The sequence below is a fragment of the Miscanthus floridulus genome, chromosome 18 (genome assembly GCF_019320115.1).
Source record: "Miscanthus floridulus cultivar M001 chromosome 18, ASM1932011v1, whole genome shotgun sequence".
Lineage (NCBI taxonomy): Eukaryota > Viridiplantae > Streptophyta > Magnoliopsida > Poales > Poaceae > Miscanthus > Miscanthus floridulus.
The window spans coordinates 20,391,766-20,413,667 of NC_089597.1; the positions used below are offsets into that span (position 1 = coordinate 20,391,766).

The 21,902-nt window shown below is 43.5% G+C and overlaps 2 protein-coding genes across 5 annotated transcripts; one reads left to right on the forward strand and one right to left on the reverse strand.

Annotated features, from left to right (window-relative positions):
• Window positions 1–1,763: 1,763 nt before the first annotated feature.
• On the forward strand, window positions 1,764–4,525 carry LOC136521923 (uncharacterized). Its single transcript, XM_066515697.1, has one exon. The coding sequence runs from the start codon at window positions 2,618–2,620 to the stop codon at window positions 3,773–3,775; it is 1,158 nt and encodes a 385-aa protein (XP_066371794.1). The 5' UTR covers window positions 1,764–2,617; the 3' UTR covers window positions 3,776–4,525.
• A 6,916-nt stretch (window positions 4,526–11,441) lies between these two features.
• LOC136522255 (2-oxoglutarate-dependent dioxygenase 33-like) lies at window positions 11,442–20,134 on the reverse strand. Of its 4 annotated transcripts, none has more exons than XM_066516072.1 (12): window positions 20,041–20,134; window positions 17,230–17,345; window positions 15,268–15,386; window positions 15,119–15,182; window positions 14,960–15,027; window positions 13,626–13,684; window positions 13,246–13,381; window positions 13,099–13,118; window positions 12,951–12,997; window positions 12,446–12,512; window positions 12,219–12,308; window positions 11,442–12,135 (listed from the first exon to the last, which is right to left on the reverse strand). In XM_066516072.1, the coding sequence occupies exons 1-11, from the start codon at window positions 20,066–20,068 to the stop codon at window positions 12,286–12,288; spliced, it is 747 nt and encodes a 248-aa protein (XP_066372169.1). In that variant the 5' UTR covers window positions 20,069–20,134; the 3' UTR covers window positions 11,442–12,135; window positions 12,219–12,285. The 4 variants fall into 4 exon arrangements, with proteins under 4 accessions (XP_066372169.1, XP_066372167.1, XP_066372170.1 ...); XM_066516070.1 differs by having other exon boundaries at window positions 13,246–13,528; XM_066516073.1 differs by lacking the exon at window positions 17,230–17,345 and having other exon boundaries at window positions 13,246–13,528; window positions 20,041–20,120.
• Between the last annotated feature and the right edge of the window lie 1,768 nt (window positions 20,135–21,902).

The window sequence follows — 21,902 nt, forward strand, 5'->3', positions numbered from 1 at the left end:
CGGCCAGAAATTGTCAAGAATGAACACAAAACCACCAGGAATATAATTCTTGACGGGCAACCATCAAGAACGCGCCGTTAGGAACAGCTTGACAGGAAAAACAAAGAATTCCTGACGGGCGACCGACAGGAAATAATTCCTTACGGCAACTCCTATCGGTTCTAAACCTACCGGCGATTCCAGTGTACTGTCACCCTGACCGACAGGAATTCCCGTCAGGAATCATAAACCGATAAGAATCCTGTCGTTGCAGCCGTCAGGAGAAAAAACCAGCAACAGGATTAAATTTCATTTTCCTGTCGCCCAGCCGTCAGGAAAGTAATGACAGGAATCCCTTCCAAGTTTCCTGACGGGAGTGGTGACAGGAATCAAGATCATGCTCACAGGCATCCATTTTGATTCTAGGAAAACAAAAAAATATTATTCTACCACTTGTATTTGGCATCACAGGCATAAATTTACACACACATTCTAAATCCAAATTACACATTACATTTCAAACTAGTTCACAAGTCTAAATTCACCACATTGCTTGAGAGCCTGACTTCAGCAAGTCTTACATGCTAAGTAAGTTCAAGAGGCAAGATTTCACCAAGTCTAGCTGCTTACATGCCAACTAAATAACAGTTCAAGAGGCAAGACTTCAGCAAGTCTAGCTGCTTACATGCCAACTAAATAACAGAGAGGCCTTTTCACTCTCTGACATCTACATACTAGGTATATCACTGCACAGAAGCAAGTCAACTTGGAGCTTTACCATATACACTCCAACCCAACAAAAGGAGTCATTTGTCACTCACAAAAGAGGCTTACGTTGTCTAGACACTATTTCAGTCTATGTTAGTGTTGCCTTCATTCTCTTCGATGCCATTATTGCTCTCTAGACCACCAGAACCAGCGTCTCCAGCATGGGATGATTCTGTACCCTACAAAGTGATAGAACTTAAATTGATGAGTGATTCTAACAGTAAAGACAACACATCACAACTCAAGTCCAGGAGATATAATTTAAATAAGCTAAACAATTTGAATAAGTGAATGAAATGAGATGTATTTTCTCCAATTCCTCTTGTAGCACAAAGAAAAACTACAGCGAGACCTTATGTGATACAAGATGCACAATGCTAAAAAAGGACATAGTTAACATTGCATAACAGTAAATATACACAAGTAGGACAACCAATCGACATTAATCAACCTGCAGCCATACATGTTGGTGCTCACAGCCAAAGTATATGTAACTGAACATCACACAATATGAAGAGACGAAAGCTAGATATAGACCTGTTCAATTGGTGGCATAGAAGCATTTGCATTTGCACTTGCATTGACTGACGGCAGGATGTCTGTAATTTCTGCTGGTAATTCCATGTTCAGCTTGTCAAAAATAACCTAAAACACAAGATGATTAGAGAACATTTTGAAGCAACTGATTAGGTACATACAATATGTCAAATTAGCTCAAATACCTTGATATGTTTGGTTAGTACAAGTCCAATATTGTTGTTCCGAGTGTTCTGCTCGAACTGCGTATTCCTCCTCAGAAGATATTGATAAGACATTGAATTTGCTTGGCTTGTTGTGTTTGTCCTCCTACCAGATCCTTTCATCTCAGTTTTCCTTATAGCACCATTTGCTATTGGCACACGCCATGAGCTAAGCTACGACAACTACTTTTGTATAGCACAATAGGACCAAGCTGTGCATCACTTCTGCGCTGCTCACAATTGTTAGATATATATGGTGTATAGATATTTTCCTCTTTGTATAAGGGCTTAGATGCATAAATGCCCAACTCATGTACATGTTTGGGCTGTTGCCCCCAGGAATAGAGTGAGCTTCATTCCTTCTAACATGGTACCAGAGCCTAGGGTCTAGGGTTTACCTCGCTCCCTCGCGCGCTCTTCCCATTGCGCTTGCCTGGAGCTCCGTCGCCCGTCGGCTCTCTCCCTCGCGTGCTCTTCCCGTTGCACGCTCTGTAGCTAGGCGTGGCCCCGCCGTCGCGCACTCTTCGCGACCGGGCGTGATCCCACCATCGCGCGCCTTCTGCGGCCGGCGCGGCCCCGTCGTCGAACTTCCTCCGTTCCCGTGCACGCCCTTGCTCCGCTCTTTCCGCGCGCGCGCTTGATTCTCCTCCTGCGCGCACTCATCTCCCGCGCAGCTCGCGCCCCTCTCGCATCCTCTGCTATTCTGCTCTGCTCTGCTCGACGCGTGCGAGGGCGCGGCTGCCACGGTGGTGTGCTGCGCCGACGAAGCTGCGCTGTGCGCGCGCTGCGACGTCGAGATCCACACCGCCAACAAGCTCGCCAGCAAGCACCAGCGCCTCCTGCTCGAGGCGCTCTCCGCCAGGCTCTTGCGCTGCGACGTCTGCCAGGAGAAAGCGGCGTTCATCTTCTGCGTGGAGGACCGGGCGCTCTTCTGCCGGGACTACGACGAGCCCATCCACGTCCTAGGCACGCTCTCCGGGAACCACCAGCGCTACTTGGCCACCGGCATCCGCGTCGTCTTCGCCTCCGCCTCCTTCTGCTCTGCTCTGCTAAATCCACCTCTGCTTCTCTGCTCTACTCTACCGTCCGTTCGGCTGCTGCTGTTTTTCTGCTTTTCTGGAGAAAGAAAGATGGCATCTCCTCCTGTTCCTCCCTCTGGAGGCGCGCAAATCTCGCGTTGTCCAGTGATTTTCGATGGCACCAATTATCATGACTGGGTTCCACATATGCGGTGGCATATGCGTGGTCTCCGACTCTGGGAGTTTCTTAGTGGTGAGCTACCTTGTCCAGCATTGCCTGATCGTCCAGTGCAGCTGGTGATTCCTCCAGAAAATTCTGAAGAGGAACAAAAGAAGTTGCGCGAAGCTTATGATGATGATATGGCCTCTTACATGTCTCATTTTCGGGCTTATCGGACTTGGTTGGATGAAGATGCTCGTGCTGGGGCTGTTCTTGTTGCTAGTATGGAAAAGCATCTGGCAGGAGAGGTTATTCGGCTTGATCATGCTACTCAGATGTGGGCTGTTCTTCGTCAGCGCTATGAGCCCTCTGGTCAGTCCACTTATATTGCCGCCCTACGTCAAGAACAACTATTGCAGCAGGGTGACAGTTCAGTTGAGGATTTCTTTCGACAGCTATCTGCAATATGGCGTGAGCTTGACACTCTTAGTCCCCAGTTGTCCCCGGACACTTGTGACTCCTGCAGGAAGCAACAGAGCCACCTCGAGCTTCGTCGCACCTATGACTTCCTGACTCGTCTGCGTGCTGAGTTTGAGCCCCTTCGTGCTCAATTACTTGCTCGTGAGCCGTGCGTGTCTTTGATGGAGGCTCTTGCTGCTGTTCGTAATGAGGAGACTCGCCTTCGTTCTGCTGGTCTACTTCAGTCGACGTCCTCCTTAGTCCTGACTGCTCGGTCTGGAATTCTTGGTTCTCCTCCCAAAGTGCCTGCTTCAGCAACCTCTGGTGGCTCGGGGACTCGCAACTTAGGTGGCCTTCATTGTAAGCACTGTGGCAGAGATGGACATGATGAGGATCATTGTCACAAGAAGAAGAGGCAGGCTCAGTCTCAGTCTCGTCGAGGTGGGCGTTCCTCACATGCTCAGTCTCAGCATCCTGATGCACAGCAGGAGATACTCATGTTACTTCGTTGTCTTGCTGTTCCTCCACCTATTCCTCCACCTACTGGAGCCTCTGGTTCTGTCACTCCTGCCCTAGTACTCTCTGCTGCTACTTCTCAGTCTTTTATTGAGACCACCATCCACTTCAGGTATCTTGTCATGGATTCTTGATTCTGGTGCTTCTTTTCATATGACACCTGATAGTACCTCTCTTTCTTCTATTTGCTCTCCTTCCATTCCTCTCACTGTTCAAACTGCTGATGGCTCATCTCTTTCGGTTGTTGGTCGGGGCACTCTTTCTTCTTCTTCATTTCATGTTCCTAATGTTTCTTATGTTCCTGATTTGACCATGCAACTTATTTCTGCTGGCCAGCTCACTGATCATGGTTGTCGTGTTATTTTTGATTCTGACACTTGCTGTGTACAGGATCTCAGCACGAGTCTCCTAGTTGGTACTGGCCCTCGCCGTCGTGATTCTCCGCATCTCTGGGAACTCGATTGGCTTCGTCTTCCTTCCGCTGCCTCTGCCGGTCTTGTGAGCTCTGCTTCTCCTGCATCGGCTTCTTCCTCTTTTGCTCAGTGGCATCATCGCCTGGGACATCTATGTGGTTCCCGCTTATCCGCTCTTGTCCGTCGTGGTGTTCTAGGAAATGTCTCTGGTGATGTTTCTTTAGATCAGTGTCAGGGCTGTAAGCTTGGCAAACAGATCCAGCTTCCATATCCCTCTAGTGGGTCTGTGTCACAGCGTCCTTTTGATCTTGTTCATTCAGATGTATGGGGTCCTGCACCTTTTGTTTCAAAAGGGGGTCATCAATATTAATGTCATATTTATCGATGATTTCTCTCGCTTCACATGGGTGTATTTCATGAAACATCGTAATGAGGTGTTATCCATATATAAAACTTTTGCTCGGATGATTCACACTCATTTTGATGTTCCTATTCGTGTTTTTCGGGCTGACTCTGCCGGGGAATATCTTTCGGGTGCTCTTCGCCAATTTCTTTCTGAGCAAGGGACTCTCTCACAATTTTCTTGTCCTGGTGCGCACGCTCAAAATGGTGTTGCTGAGCGTAAACATCGTCACCTTCTTGAAACTGCTCGTGCTCTTATGATTGCTTCCTCGGTCCCACCTCATTTCTGGGCTGAAGCAATCTCCACTGCTAGCTATTTAACCAACATTCAACCCTCATCTGCTCTTAAAGGTGGCATCCCATATGAGCGCCTTTTTGGACATCCGCCTGATTACTCTAGTCTTCGCCTTTTTGGATGTCTGTGCTATGTTCTTCTTGCTCCTCGTGAACGCACTAAACTCACACATCAATCTGTTGAGTGTGTTTTCTTAGGCTATAGTGCTGAGCACAAGGGCTATCGCTGTTGGGACCCGACTGCTCGTCGTATGCGGATCTCTCGGGACGTTACTTTTGATGAGTCTCGTTCCTTCTATCCTCGGCCCTCCTCTGATGTTTCTCCTTAGGCCGTTGTTGAGCCTCTGTCCTTCTTGACTTTTCCTGATACACCTATCTCCACTGTGCTTCTTCCTCCGTCACCATCTCCACCTCCTAAACCATCTTCACCTCCTCCACCTTCTCCTCCGCTGCCCTCTGAGTCGTCTTCACATGCTCCTCGGTCCATTTATGATTCCAAACCTCCCGTGATTCACACCTACAGTCGTCGGCTCCTGGATTCCTCGCCTCCTGTTGAGTTGCCTTATGATGTCTCCTCTCCTGCTGAGCCATCTTCGGTTGACGATTCTTTATCTCAGCCCTCCTCTCATTATAATCTTCGCGATCGTAGCTCGCTGAAGCCTCTTGATAGGTATGGTTTTGCTGGCACTGTCTTTTCTAAGCCAGCCACATACCATGATGCCATTTGTCATCCTAAATGGCAACTAGCCATGGCTGAGGAGATTGCTGCTCTTGAGCGCACTGGCACTTGGGACCTTGTCCCTCTTCCTTCTCATGCTCGTCCCATCACGTGCAAGTGGGTTTATAAGATCAAGACTCGCTCTGATGGCTCTCTCGAGCGTTATAAGGCTCGTCTTGTTGCTCGTTGTTTTTAGCAAGAGTATGATCGTGATTATGATGAGACATTTGCTCCTGTGGCTCACATGACCGCTGTTCGCACTCTCCTTGCTGTGGCCTCTGTTCGTGCTTGGTCCATTTCTCAACTTGATGTAAAAAATGCCTTCCTTAATGGTGAACTCCGTGAGGTCTACATGCGACCACCTCCTGGGTATCTTGTTCCTGAGGGCATGGTTTGTCATCTTCGTCGCTCTCTTTATGGTCTGAAACAAGCTCCTCGTGCTTGGTTTTAGCGCTTTGCCTCTGTGATCATTGCTGCTGGTTTTTCTCCAAGCAATCATGACCCTGCCTTGTTTATTCACACATCCCCTCGTGGTCGCACTCTTCTTCTTCTTTATGTTGATGATATGATTATCACTGGTGATGATTCTGAGTATATTGCCTTTGTCAAGGCACGCCTCAGCGAGCAGTTTCTTATGTCTGATCTTGGTCCTCTTCGTTATTTCCTTAGGATTGAGGTATCTTCCACCTCTGATGGCATTTACTTATCCCAAGAAAAATACATTCGGGATCTTCTTGCTCGCTCTTGCCTCACTGATCATCGCACTGTTGAGACTCCCATCGAGCTTAATCTTCAGCTCCGTGCTACTGATGGTAAACCTCTCACCGATCCCACTCGGTATCGTCATATTGTTGGGAGTCTTGTCTATCTAGCTGTGACCTGTCCTGATATCTCATATGCTGTGCACATTCTTAGTCAATTTGTTTCTTCTCCCACCCATGTCCATTATAGCCATCTCCTTCGTGTCTTGCGTTATCTTCGTGGGACCATTACTCGTCGTCTGTTCTTCCCGCGTTCTAGTTCTTTTCAACTCCAAGCCTACTCTGATGCTACTTGGGCTAGTGACTCTGATCGTCACTCTCTTTCTGCCTATTGTATTTTTCTTGGTGGCTCTCTCATTGCTTGGAAGACAAAGAAGCAGACAGCGGTCTCTCGTTCGAGTGCAGAGGCCGAGTTGCGAGCTATAGCTCTTGCGACAGCAGAGGTTACTTGGCTTCGATGGTTACTTGAGGATTTCGGTGTTTCAGTTTCTATGCCCACTCCTCTTCTGTCTGACAGTACCAGTGCTATCAATATAGCTCGTGATCCTGTGAAGCATGAGCTCACCAAGCATATTGGAGTTGATGCATATTACACTCGGGCTCAGGTGCAGGATGATGTCATTGCTCTTCGCTATGTGCCCTCCGAGCTTCAGGTGGCTGATTTCTTCACCAAGTTGCAGACGCGAGTTCAACATCGTTTCTTTCTCTGCAAACTCAGTGTTTGTGATTCACCCTGAGTTTGAGGGGGGTGTTAGATATATATGGTGTATAGCATATTTTCCTCTTTGTATAAGGGTTTAGATGCATATATGCCCAACTCATGTACATGTTTGGGCTGTTGCCCCCAGGAATAGTGTGAGCTTCATTCCTTCTAACAACAATCATCTGGATGTTCAGCCTCAAGAGCAGCAAAGTAATCATCCTATGAAACAAAAAAAAGTTCATGTTACCCTTCATATCATAATACAAAACCTTAGATATTTAAAAATCAGGTGGAACATACAACACGCTGTTGGGCCTTTTGGCTTGGAATTGGACCACTATTTCCATTGCTATCACAATTTTTGACACCTGACTTCATGGAGCAAAATGTATTCATGTCAGTGGCTGTGTGTGGACCATAAGTCTTTCCCTGTGACAGTAATATATGGACATGTAGAGTTCAGCTCATCACAACTTACCAGATATTGTTTGGTTTACCATATGGTCAAGATCCGCCCCTGTTTTGAGTAAAATCCGGTTGGTCCTGTGACTCTTGAGTAAGGCGGCGCTTCTTTAAATATTCCGGTGAGCACCAGTAAGCACAAATGGCGCGCCATGCAGCCTCAGAAATCGAGTCTGGCTTAACCTTTGCATACTGGCCTTGACAAAGTAATTTCTTGCAAGCCTCTGAATCCTTGATCCTCTGCTGAAGGAACTTGTCATAGTATGTCTTCAGTCTTCACAGCATCCACACGAAGCTCATACATCATTATTCTACACTGTTTAGCTGCAAGCCTATCAAGAACATATTCTGCATGTGGCATTAAATCATCTTCCACTGAGTAGATGCTCTACATTGACAAAACAGAGGCATATCATCTTTCATATTTAGACAAACCAAATCCTACGTTAGCAGCAGGCAAATCATATTTAGAAATTTAAAAATAGTGACATTTTGCACTTATTGAATTACCCAGAATTCTTCTTTAAAACGATCAGCAGCAGTCATCCCTTCACCATCTTCAATAATATCATAGTGAGCCCATGTCTTTGCAAAATACTTCTTTGAACGACTCTCTTCAATCATAGAAGGGTACTCATGCTTTAGCAGAGCTGTGACTTGACCACCAATCCCCATATCCTTCTTAGGTGAGTAATTTACAAACTCAAATTGCCTATAGTCACAAGTTGCAGTCATAACAGCCATAATATTGAAAAATCAGCAATAACTAGAGGTGAAACCATGCTTACAGGGATAAAATCAGCAATAATACATAAGGTTTTATCTATATGAAATAATATATCTATATCTGTATGACACAGGGATTATCACTTTGGTCAAAGTAGCACTCCTGCAACAACACATGCAGTAGCTGTGCAACAAACATGCAGTAGCTGTGCATATCATCTTTCACCCAATAGAGAACATATTTCTAGCTGCCACTTAATACAAAGAAAGAAGGACAGCTCAAGTCTCACTAATAATTTTTCACTACTAAATTCTCACTAATAAATAAATTATCTACCAGCAGTGACAAGTGACAGCTGTAAGCCTGTAACAATAAACCACAAGTGACAGCTAACAATAAATCAGTACAGGAGAAGATATACTCACTCTTCACCAAGGGGTCTAATAGGAATTCGCTGGCCAGGTGGAGGCCTTTTCGGCTGACTACGTCTTCTCTTCTATTTATATTTACATTAATATATATGTCATCAAGCACATATATATGTGACACTAGCTAACTGAGCATCATCACTGACAAGATTGCATAATAGCTTTAATTTGTATATAAATTAACCAACTTTAAGCCTGATTGTTGTGTACATTTGCAGCAAACAACTAATATTATTCTAGAAATCACATTTATTGCTAGACCACTGAGCATATATTGCACAATCATATAGCTAAACTAGACTTTCCAAACTATATACACAAAGATATACAGAGCTGATTTTTTCACAATTCATGCCAATGATTCAGTATCCATAAAAAAATTGCAAGGGACGAATCAAATCACCTCTCACTGCAGGATCTCCTTCTCCCCCTCTTGTGGCAGCAAATCTCCTCCTCTTGTGGCAACTGGCAGGATTTAGTCCGGATGCGATGCTCTTGGGGCCGTGCAGATGTGCTCGCGAACAGACGGCGTGTCGACGGGCGGGGCGCGGACGCAGGTGAAGGCCACGGCGGCGGTGGGGCACGGGTGGCCTCGGGCGGAACCGGCCGCGGGGGCGCGGCGCGGACGGAGTAGCCGGCCGCGGCTGGCGCGGCGCGAAGGGAGGAGCCGGCAGCGGGGGGCGCGGCGCGGACGGAGGAGGCGTCTGTGGGTGGCGCGGCACGAAGGGAGGAGCCGACCGCGGGGAGCGAGGCGCGGGCGGAGGAGGCGGCCGCGGGGGGTGCGGCGCGGGCGTAGGAGGCGGCCTCGCGCGGGGGTCCATGTGTGGTGGGAAGCGGCGGCCGCAGCAGCCAGGGTTTGAGGTTTCCTTTTTATACCTAGTCAATCTGGAAGTGGGCCCTCAAAAAAGAGAGCGGGATTTCTAGGCGCCAACTTCGTTTTCTCCCGCGCGGGGCTCCTGGTTCCACAGGACATAATGTTTCCTGTAGGTTTGGAAGCCGACGGCAACTAACTTCCGGTCGGTTTGGAGAGCCCGACAGGAATAAACTCTTTTCTGGCGGCTATATTATTTTTATGACGGTTCTGACAAACCGACAGGAAATATCTTCCTGATTCCCGTCGGTTTCCAGTGGGCGGCAGGAATGGTCTCGGATTCCCGTCGGTTTTTTAAAAACCGTAGGATTTCATGTAGCCGACAGAAATTTTCTCTGGTCTGGTAGTGTTTGGTTCATGCCAAAAATCAAGTTCTTTCATCTTCTTTAATTATTATAGCACAATATAATCAGCGTCTGATATGCTGCCCAACGTCTATGGCCATATTGTTTAAAAATTTGCTTCATGTACCAAGCTACAAAGAGGGTCATCTGCACATTGCCAATCTGTCCTTTGCCCAAGTGATGTATATATTAGTCGAACTTTATTTTAAAAGTGCCTTATTTTTCCTCAATATTAAAAAAGTTATGAATGGTGCAGGTGACGGTCTCCTATGGTCACACCATGGCATGCCAAGAACAAGTCTTTGGCGTGACGGCTCATGTAAGCATTCAAGGGTCCAAATATAAATTTTATTCAAACAAGGGTCCAATAGTAAAAAATTAGGCGCGGGGCACATGGAGGTGCCAAGATGGACGACGGACCGAACTCACCACCACCGCCGCAAGGTCCTCGTCGATTCACCTGGGTCGGCTTCTTCCTCGGAGCGGCTCCAGGCGGGAGGCGCGGCGAGCTCCCCCGCACGGCAGGCAGGGGGCGCGGCGACCTCTCCGGTGCGACAGGCTACTCGCTGGTGATTGCGGGAACGTGGGTTGACGATGCGCAGGTGACCGTCGGGTGCCGCACGGGATCTCCCGATGAAACTCTCAACCCCTCAATGCGCGTTTCATTCGGTTTCATCGGCATAGGTAACTGGGCCAGATGAGTTTCATCCCCACTAAACTCTGATCATCTTTCTCTTCATAATTATCATGACAAGTCATTCAAAATGACGATGTGTTATAGTAATTAATGAGAATGAAACCCTTATGAAACCTCCATTGAGACTGGCCTTATTGGTATTATTCCGAGGAAAGTAATGGCGCCTTACAGCAGATAGTTCATCATACATATTTAGTAATTCCTTTATTTCAGTTTAACAATTTAAGCATATAGCTAGTGTGATCACTAATCACTAAGTTGCAGGCGTTTGGCCTTCTGAACCGCTCGTTCCCCATACACGACCTTCTCGTATTTGGCAGTGCCACCAGTTTTCTCCTTGCAGAACTCCACGGGCTCTATGGCAGCATCAAAATTTGTCTGCACCATTGGTTTCAGTTTTCAGACAAAAATGACAGAAAGAGTTAAAAGAGGGGGGTAGTTATATATTCATGTATTACCTCGTAGAAAAACACAGCAGATACACGGCAACGAAGGGAATTGTTGATGACTATGAATTGTGGGCTTATAAATTCCATTCGAGTAGACCTAAATGAAAACCCCAAACCCTTTGCTTCTACTCTATTAATACATGCACAGCCTTCATGGGCTGTTTCTCTGCTGGGCCACAACGCTTGGGCCATTTTGGCTGAGCACAGCCTTCGCCGAGCAACAGAGGTTTCTAAGGCTCTTGGAGGACCACAGGCTTCGAGCTCCAGGATGAAGGATCGTCTGGCGCTTGTGCAAAACCCAAGGCTTCCTCGTGCTTTGACGCCTTGCTCCGAACCGAGGCTTCACCAAGAGCATGCCATGTAGCCTCCGGTTCTCCTCTTGTCGAGATGGCTCCTTCGGGAGTCTCGCCGCTGGTTTCTACACCCCTTCACTTGCTCCAAGGCTCCATGCTCCGGCCCTTCAGACGACCAAGGGGAGGTCGGCCCCCCCCCCCCCCCCCCCCCCCCCCCCCCTCGATGTGATGCATAGGAGGTAGGTTTCATGTGAGATTGATCACCGATTGAATGGTGGGCCATGGATCTATGCGACACATCATCCGGACCTTAGATCATCAACCGATGGATGTATATGTGTTTGAGAATGTGTTTTCTCTACTTGGGTTGATAGAGGCCCGAAGGCCAGGTCAGTTGACACCAAGGGGCCGGGGTCGCCTAAACCCTGGCAACCCCGAATTGGCCCATTTTCTTGTGGTGGACTCTGTATGTTAGTATCTTCCATAGTATACACATTTACCCTATTTTTGAAATCTATACACATGGATTACACCATTTTCCATCTCAAAAGTAAACATTGTTGATGGTGAAATTTAGCATGTAACGACCGTCAACAATGGCTCAAAGTGGTTTAATTTGGCATTCTGCAAACCAGGGACTCGGCCCGGCCTTATATCTTTTATTATTGGTTTGGTTCCGAGAAAAGTAGTGACACGCGCCTTACAACAGGTAGTTTTCATCATATATGTATATATTTATTTCGTAATTCTTTTATTCTAGTTTAGCATCAATTTATTTAAGCATATGGATAGTCTGATCACTGATCACTAGGTAGCATGCATCTAGCCTTCCGAACCAAACGTTCCCCATACACGACCTTCTCGTATTTGGCAGTGCCACCAGTTTTATCCTTGCAGAACTCCGCAGGCTCTATGGCAGCATCGAAATTTGTCTGCACAATTGGTTACAGCTTTCAGACAGAAATGACAGAGGGAGGTAAGAGAGGGGATATTAATACATGCATACATGTATTACCTCGTAGAAAAACACGGCAGATACACGGCAACGAAGGAATTGTTGATGACTTCTATGAAGCTTGGGCTTATAAATTCCATTCGAGTAGACCTAAATGAAACACAATAATGATCAGTAAAACTAATTATGCAACCTACTAGCCATTTGTATGTTCAGAAAATAATCAGCGAGCGAAGGAGGTAGGAAAGTAAATTAGTAATTGGAAAAAAAAACCTCGAGCATCTCACCAATGTTGCAAACAAAGGTTCCAGGAATAGGCATGGCATGTATCCACTTGCCAGAGTGGTTTTGAACCTGAAATTGCATTACCAAAGACTTTATGCAGATCGGCTTTATCTCAACTTTTCTCAGGAACAAAGGTAAGGACAGTGGGCTTTACAAAGGTATATGACATAGTAGTATAGTACATATATAGAAGTTATACTTTTCAATAGAAAGGAAGTGAGCCTCTCAACTGGTTGGGTGAGAGATGTGGCAATGCACCCAACCACCAAGTTCAAGTCCTCTCTTGACCGAATTTGGGTGCCTATTTCTCTTCTTAATGAAAAACCGCCTAGTTCCTCCTAGGTTGGATTTTTTTTTTTTTTTTTTTTGCATATATACTAGAAAGTTTCAGGCAAATAGCTAGATTCAGGTCAACAAATCTACAAGAGAGGCCAAGATAAGGACAAGTGATAATACATATTACACTACATACAAAGGTTATACAAGGGCGAAGAAGGAAACTAGTACCTCAAGGGCACATATATCATCAGCCTGGTTAACTAGTGCCAGAAGCCCTGTTGTCTTCAATAATCAAGTTAAGGAAATGCATGAACTCCAATAATTTTCAAAGTAAGCAACAGGACAAAAAATTCAACATTTCGAAAGATGTACTGACCGTAATCAGTGTGAGCCCCCCTGATGAATTTGTATTCGGATGCATGAAAGCACCAAAAAAAATTACTGTGAGATGTATCCACCTAGAAAGCACAAATTTTGGGACAGTATAAAAGTAAGAGAAAACGGTCAACATGTTTTTCCTTACATTCCAGTTTCAGTGCGTTTCTCTTCTGGAACATCGGTTGAGACAGGATAGCTAATCAGCCCCATTGGACAATAAGGTTCTCCTGCTACTCGGCCTGTTTGCTGGTTGGTTTCTGGGCTGATAAGTCCGGCTGGTGCTGGTTTGTTGTGAGAGGAAAACACTGTTAACTGGCTGATAAGTTCTGGCTGAAACCAACAAGTGAACAGGCTGACTATCCCTTCAAATGCATCAACTGGCCCTCCCAATGCTAATGCTATACCCCGCATGATCTTCCTCGAAAGATCTGTAGTGAGAAAGAGCGTGATAAACACCAGTAGTAGTGTCTAATGTGTCTAGTGATGAGAACAAGAGAACGATTTGAGTACAGTAGAAATGTGAACCTTTAAGGAGGCTGCTATAGTTTTCCAGAATTAACTTAGAATTTGATAGATATTCAGGCCTGCAAGAAAGCTAATTGATTAGGTTGTTTGCTAGAAATAAGCAAATTCATGCTTTCATTGCACGCAACCATGCATGGGTAGAGACTAGCAAAACACAAACGTTACATGGTCCAAAGGTTCTATTTCCTTGAGTTAACATCTTGAGCTCTAGGCCTCACTACTACATAAAGGATTTTAGGAAACATGCTCGCTAATTAATAGAGGCGGGCATTTTGTGAAGCCATCTCTGTTAATCATTTAAGGAGACAAATATCCAATCGTGACCGTCTCTGTCAATTGACTATTAATAAAGGTGGACATCTTAATACGGTTGTCTCTGTTCATTGATTAATCAGGTAGGACTTCTTAAAATATCTGCCTTTAAAAATGACTATAAAAAAATCATAACTTTTTCATATGAACTTAGATGAAGTCAAACTTTCTACCATAATTATAGAGCTTACTGCGATCTACAACTTTGTACTTGATAAATTTTTTATTTGAAACTTGTTTATAGTCCAAAAAAAAAACATTTCAAACTCTTAGATTGTGAAATTTAAACATTATAATTTTCAAACTACCTTGGATGTTGCATTATCTGCACAAAATTTGTAGTACTCAATATGATCTACAACTTTGTAGTTAACAAGTTTTTATTTAAAGTCATTTAGATTCCTAAATATTCATTTATCTTCTAAGATTTTGAAATTTAAAATTTAGAAATTTCAAGCGACATCGGATGTTGATATGATCTATACCAAAGTTGTAGCTATCAATGCAATCTACAGCTTCACATTCGTTTCAAAATTCTCAGATTTTGAGATTTTTATAATTTTAAACTATCTCAGATGGAGACACACCCTATATCAAAATTTTAGATCTCAACAAGATCTAAAATTTGTTGTTGATATATTTTTCATTTGAAATCATTTAGTAGCTAAAACTTTCAATACAAGATTACAAATTATTGATAAAAAATATAGTGTGCAATGTATACTCACAAAACTGTACGGTATTGCATATGTTAATACATATTTCTACAAGCTTGCTCGAGCTAAATAAGTTTAACTTTAGGATAAAGTCAAAGTGAACTATAATTGAAACGGAGGGAGTATTTAGTTATCTTAAAGCTGAACCTATTTAATCTATTGTAATACCTTTTTCGTATCAAATTTGTTGTAGGTGAACAACATACAAAAACTAACCATTTTCTATACTGATGCAAAAGCATATGGCACTTCTAGTTATATATTTGTGTCAAATATCAAAGCGGAGAGTTGGAATTTGGAACATACCACACGTTAGATCCTTCAAGTACTTTACCAAGATCTCCATATTTACCAGGTATAACTGGAGCCAAGTACTGCCATTGTTGTGATCTTGAATAGTTTATTAGATCATAACTGTATAGCTTGTCAAAATAAAAAACACAGAGACATTATTTGATAACTCACATTAATTGCTTCGTGCATATCACGTTTTCCCGAGGTAATATGTTGACCTAGTCTTTGATATCCTCTACAAAAGATGAACCATTATAAAGTCCCCCATAATCAAATACAAACTTATAAGGACATTTAGGCATCTTTAAGCCGCAACACACCTATATCCACTATCAGGCGTCATCTTAATCTTCATTTTTTCGTCATAAGGAAGCTGAAAGATTTGCTTTGCCACGTCCCTAACTTCCCTCATTAACAAATCACAGATCCCATGGCCTTTCTGTTAACAAAGTTGTAGATAGAATTTAGTCACCTTGCTTAGATTTTGATAAACTCCTAGTTAGCAAGCAGCATAACTTGACTACATAAACATTTAAGTCGTTTTGGTCCATTCATAACAAATAAATATAATCAACTGTATTTCTGTATTTGCAGAACTAATTAAGCATCATAATTCATTTCAATATAAACATTAGTGCAGTACATTGGGTCACACAAATTATTTTAGCATATTCCTTTGCATTACTGTGGATATATGTTTTTATTTTTATTTCTAACAGCATGAGTTCAAAAATATATCGTGAGTAATTCAGTTGAAATTGTTTGGTTAAGAGCTTAAATATTGTTTGACATCACAAAGCTTCTATAATTGTTTGGGAAAATTGTGTTCTTGCCCCTGTCCAGAAGTCTAATTGTGATTTTACCCTTCTTTTTTTAACTTTGTGATTTTGACCTTGTTATTTTGAAACGAATCATCCGTTTGCCCCTGGTTTGCACGTCCGTTAGATGGACCAGAATAAATAAATTAAAAAAAATCAAAATCCCAAAACACACAGGCTAAAAGACCGAATTGCCCCTTATCTTATCTTGAGCCTCCTGCTTGTCCCGACCCACGGGACCAAGGCGGTGCTCGGTCGCAGGCGGAGCAGCGGCGGTGCCCGGCCGCGGGGCACGGCCTGCGTAGGGTAGCGGCGGCGCCTGGCCGCAGCGCTCGGCCCAAGCGCGTGGTGCGGGTGCCGTGCGGCTCGGCGCACAGGACGGCTCCAAGCTGCGCCTCCTGGCCTCTGGTTGCGTGTGCGGTGCGGCTGCTGCTCCGGGGCGCGGGGCGCACGCGTGCGGGGCCATTGTGGATCTCGTCCTGTGCTAGCCGGGCTCAGGGCGGTACGCGGCGCTCGGAGCAGCGCGCGGGGCCCGTGTTGCGGCAACGGCTCGCGGGGGCGCGGGCATGTCTGGGCCTCCAGGGAGGAACCGGCGCAGCTTGGAGCGGCTGCTCGGGGCAGCGAGTAGAGCAGCTCTGGCCGGCGCGGGGCAGAGTAGACGCTACTCGGGGCGGCACGGAGCAGAGCGGCTCGAGGCGGTGCGGCGCTGCTCGGGGAGGTGCGGCGCTGCTCAGGCCGGCTACGCGACGTAGCTCCGGCCGGCGTGGCGAGGAGCAGAGCTGCTCGGTCCCGTGGCAGCGGCTCGAAGCAGGGCAGCTTTGATGCGTGCGGGCGGGCGGCGGTCTATTGTATCTACGGCACGGCAACCATCGTGGACCTGCTTTCCTTTTTTCCGATAACATTTCGATGAATGATTCTGAAGTTTGAAAAAGTTAGGATTGATGTGGGCTATGGCCAGTTCATGCAGGTTAAAAAAATTGTGTGAAAATTGTGAATTACATACGTTGACATTTGAAATTTGTCAAAATCTTTTGAATAATAGTCAAATACTTGATGTCAAAATATTTTGGACGAAGGGTAAAATCACAAATAGCGCTAACAAACCCGGGACGAAGGGTAAAATCACATGGGCATTTTTGTCCAATAGTATAAAAGTTAACACCGTTAGGGGATGATGGTGGAATAGGGGCAAAGTGGTGCTTCGTTTTAAAATGACAGGGGTAAATTCACAAAGTTAAAAAAACATGAGCAAAATCACAATTTCGATGCAAAATAGGGGTACAAATGCAAGAGCCCCTAATTGTTTATATTCTCCATTCTATCACGGAGTTTTGATTGTTTCTATCCTCCATCCAGATATCAAAGTGTTGCAAGTTAAATTAAACATGTGCATCTAAGGCAATTCACTTAAAATGTCTCAAGCAGGTTGTCTTGCTTCAATCACCAAAGTTTATTAGCACGTACCACATAAAAGAACCCAACGTTCTTGCAAGCACCATCCAACATTTGGACAACTTGTAGTAAATCCTTATCATTGGCCATATTTGGATCATCAATCCTCTCGACAAGGGCGACAATATCTAACAACGGGAAAAATAACATTGTAAATATATATGTATTTTAGCAAACAAGACGTGTGTCATATGTATCCAATTTCATTGAAGTGAAAGTCAGGTGCATCTCCTCTCAAGAAGCAAAGAAAAAGTACCTGGAGAAATATGGCCCTTGAGAATTGAGGCCCATTTAAAGTTAGAAGAAAAGTCCCATGAGAACTTACTAATCTCACAGGATTATATCACTTAGTTCCCTAATTGAAACTCAATTTTTCCCACGCTCACTGGACTTACTACAGCTCACCCATTTACTCATGCTCTTGTTAGAAGTATAGATAGTTATGATTAGACCCGACACGTGGTTGCACAGGAAGGTGCATCATAAGTAGAGACCATGCATGCACAGTGTGAGTACGCCCATGCATGAGTAATCGTGTCTGTGCATCCTAATCCTATATGTAACCGCCTTATATGTAGGAGTAATTTTTATCTTATTTTATCTTTACTTTATAATATTAAACCGCCAAGAGTTTCTTAGTTTCGATCCCTTTCCTATTTTTTTCGTGTATCTTTTTTCGTTCTTTTTTCACATGTTTTTTTAATTCCGTTTAACCAAGCGCCGCAAACTTCCGTCTCGGTTCTACCGTTTCTGATTCCTTGTTCTGTCTCCGATTCTCACAGCATCGACGGGTGGGCTTGGTCCTTCTAATCCCGTTACGTGCTGTCCGTGATGCGCTTCCCGTTTGGATTTTGTACGATCACTTTTTTGTAGAGGAATTTCGTACGATCACTTGGCAGAATGGCAGGGACGGACGTAGGCTTCTTCTATCTACCTTCCGTGCGCCGTCCCGTAGAACGGTAAAAGCCCACTAGAACACGGCCAAATCGTGCACAGCAGGTTAACATCAGCACCAAAGCAGGCCGCCGATCCATGCCGAGCAACTAAAAAATGCCAAAAAACTATTATTATTTTTTTGCTTGCAAAAATATATCCAGTGCAAAAGAAGTACTTACTTTAAGAGTCCCCAATTATTCTCTTCCAAAAAAAATATCTATCTATCTATCTATCCATCTATCTATCTATCCATCCATCTATCTATCTATCTATCTCAGAGCATCTTCAAGAGTTCACTAAATCCGTTTCTAATCCTTAGTTTTTAGTGAGATGAGAAAAAACCCCTCTCCAACAACTCCTAGGCCCCGTTCGGCTTGCTGAATCTTGGCTGAAACTGGCTGAAAAACACTGTTCTGGCTGAATTGTCGTGAGAGAAAAACACGGTTCCAGCTGAAAAAACAAGCCAAACAAGCCGAATGGGGCCCCTAATCTTTTAGAACTTGAAAAAAAGTCACCTCTATTCCACGTAAAGTTACGCGCTTTCGAGTCACGCGTATTTTCTCTCTTCCGCACGTGTTTGTCAGCCACTCTAAAGGTGGAAAGACGTGGAAAGAATAAAGAGTAGAAAAGAGTTCCTGATGCAAATGTACAAGAGAGAAAGAATATATAAAAGTGATTAGGATAATTTAGAAATAGTTTAAAATTTCTGATGTAAAATTGTCTTCTATATTTTAGGAGTGGGTTATTATAAACTCTTGGAGATGGCCTTCTTTATTTTCTTTTCAATATTTTTTCATGTTTTTAGGAAAAAAATATTGGGTACGGTTGGAGATGCTCTTATATTCTCTCCGTTCTAAATTATAAGTCTTCTAACTTTTCTAGGTACATTATTTTTGCTACATAAGGAGATATATATTATGTCTAGATACATATTAAAAACAATGTATCTAAAAAACTAGAACGACTTACGATTTCAAATAGAAAAATATTATATTACTTAATATTAAATCATGATTTTTTTCTCCATCGCCCATTGGTCCATCTACCCTCACTCTCACCACTCTTTTTACGTCACTCACTTCGATTCGATCCTTCTTGCTCTCATTTAGTTTCGAGTTGCAAAACCTCACTAGCATCCCACTACTCGTGTCGAGGCCTAGCTAGGTGAGTCCAAGCTCATGTGTGTCGCAACTTGTCATACACACATGTGGCTAACCTTCCATCTTTTTATTTGAGCTTATAACAGATATAGGCAATAACCACCCATTTAAGCTGAGTATCATATGAGATTAATTATTTATTTCAACTAGCTTTTATTATGTGCTTTAGGATTTAGTTACAATAAGGGTGGGCCAAGTTGAATTAAATCTAAAAAGATCGATGGAACATGGATTTTAAGCAAGCCAGTCAGCTTAGACAAATGCAGATATCAGATCTAGAGGAGTGGGGAGACAAAGCATACCACAATGCCAAGCTATACAAAGAGAAAACCAAGATGGCATGGTAAGATATATAATTATGGGCCTTCGGTCCATAAAACATGTTATATGTCCCGTTATAATACACGAACATATTTACTAGTATATATAAAAAAGGAAAAGCAAGAAAGAGAAATATGAAAAACATAACCCGGCCCATATGTAAGGGACAGATGGAGTAGCAAGCAACGGGAGGAGGTTAACAGCTTATACCAATGAAAAGCAAGAAAGAGAAATATGAAAAATACAACCCAGCCCATATGTAAGGGACAGATGGAGTAGCAAGCAACGGGAGGAGGTTAACAGCTTATACCAATGAAAAGCAAGAAAGAGAAATATGAAAAACACAACCAGCCCATATGTAAGGGATAGATGGAGTAGCAAGCAACGGGGGAGGTTAACAGCTTACCGATCAGAGGGATCGCGTCGGAATCCATTGTTCTTGTGATGAGAGGAAAATGTTCTGCAAGCAAACTAGCACTACTTTGCTACCTGTATCAAGTGATGAGCCCATGAGGTATGAGGATTAGCTCTTATATATATACATATAGATATAGGACCACTGGATGTGCTAGGAGCAGTTGATCCCATCATATCACATCCTTTTTTCCCCAACCAATTATATGCTATGAATATTAATTACTAGGTCATTTTAATTAAGTATTCACTCTATTCTTAGTTGTAAATAGTTCCGGCCTTTTTTTTACATAGCTTTTAATGTATATATAGATATATTGTATATCTAGATACGTAGCAAAAACTATGAAGCTGGAACGATTTATTATAATTTGGAACGGAGGGAGCAACTACACAGTGTGCCAAAACTAAGAGGCAAAAAACTTAAAGAATATACAACCTACAGATAGGTGTTGGCCCCATTCGCGTGCCCTTAAACCCGGCTTGACCCGCTTCTTTTTTTTTCATCCGGAACAGTGTTTTCCTCTCACAAATTCCTCCAGATTCCTCCAAGCAAACGGGGCCATTGTATATAAGTTCTTGCCACATCACACATTGAGAACTAAATAGATAACTTGTATAGTGGGTTCAAACTATTTAATGCATGGATCCATCCATGATAAAGTGCAAATAAGATCTCCATACACCATTTTGTTGCTTCTTTGATCTAAGTGGGTTCAAGTATAAATACATCAACGCAAATACAATATTTCTTTTGAACCATCAATACAATAAGTTATATCAATAAATATACCATATTATCCTCTTTATTGTGTACATGCTGCAAAATATTAGTTCCAATAAGAGGCAAAGCAAAATGATCTTTTTTGTAAAAATTCAGATTTAGATGAATGTATTGTATCATATGAAACAACTCATTCTTTTCTGAAATTAAGGTTCATTCTTTCTTCTCTCTCTGCCCTTATGCGACCAGCTTCTAAAATTTCAGCAACAATCATAGGCTTAAGAGTAACTTTGCTACCGTTGTATTTGAATGAGCATTTTGTTAGTAGCCTTATTATGCACAACATTATTTGTATCAACCCATGGTTTACCTAGCAACAAATTACATGCTTGTGTCGTTGTGCAAACATAGGAACGAGCTCACATTATAATCAATGGTCGTATCCGTAGGTGTCAAGTCCTCATCAGAACTGTCAACGGACATCAGAAGTTCTGATGTACCTATATAAACCTGTTGGCATGGGTGCTGAGGTTCCTCTCACATAAGAAGTTCCGATAGAGAACTTGCCCGAATCTAGTCTTTTGGATTCCTATCCAAACTGCTTTGAGCTCATGGAAAACTTGAAGATTACATCCTGGAAAGGTTTCTTGTTGGGATAAGACTACTCCCTCTATATATATGTTAGAGGATCATAACTTATTGAAGTATCCAACATCCAATCGATCGTTTTTACATCTCTTACCCCTTTTACCCTACTTTTCCAATGACCTCTTGTTCGGCGCCTCTCTTGACATGATTCGGTGACATTCTAGATGGCCTTACCAATGGTAGGACAATCTCGACATGCTTCTTCCCGACGGGTCTTCCCAGAAGGTGTTCTCGAGCTCTAAGAACAGGCTTCAAATCGGCCTCACCGATTTGTTTGATCGGTCTTGTTGATCTTGGATTTAATCGCTACATGATTAGGTTGTGTGCGACCTTGGACATGCTAGACCTAATTGGTGTGTGACCCAATTTGACATCAACGCATCCGTTCTAAATTATTCGACGTTCTAGTTTTTCTAGATGCATAATTTTTAGTATAATATATCTAGATATAACTAATATGTGGATGCATGCAAAAACTATAT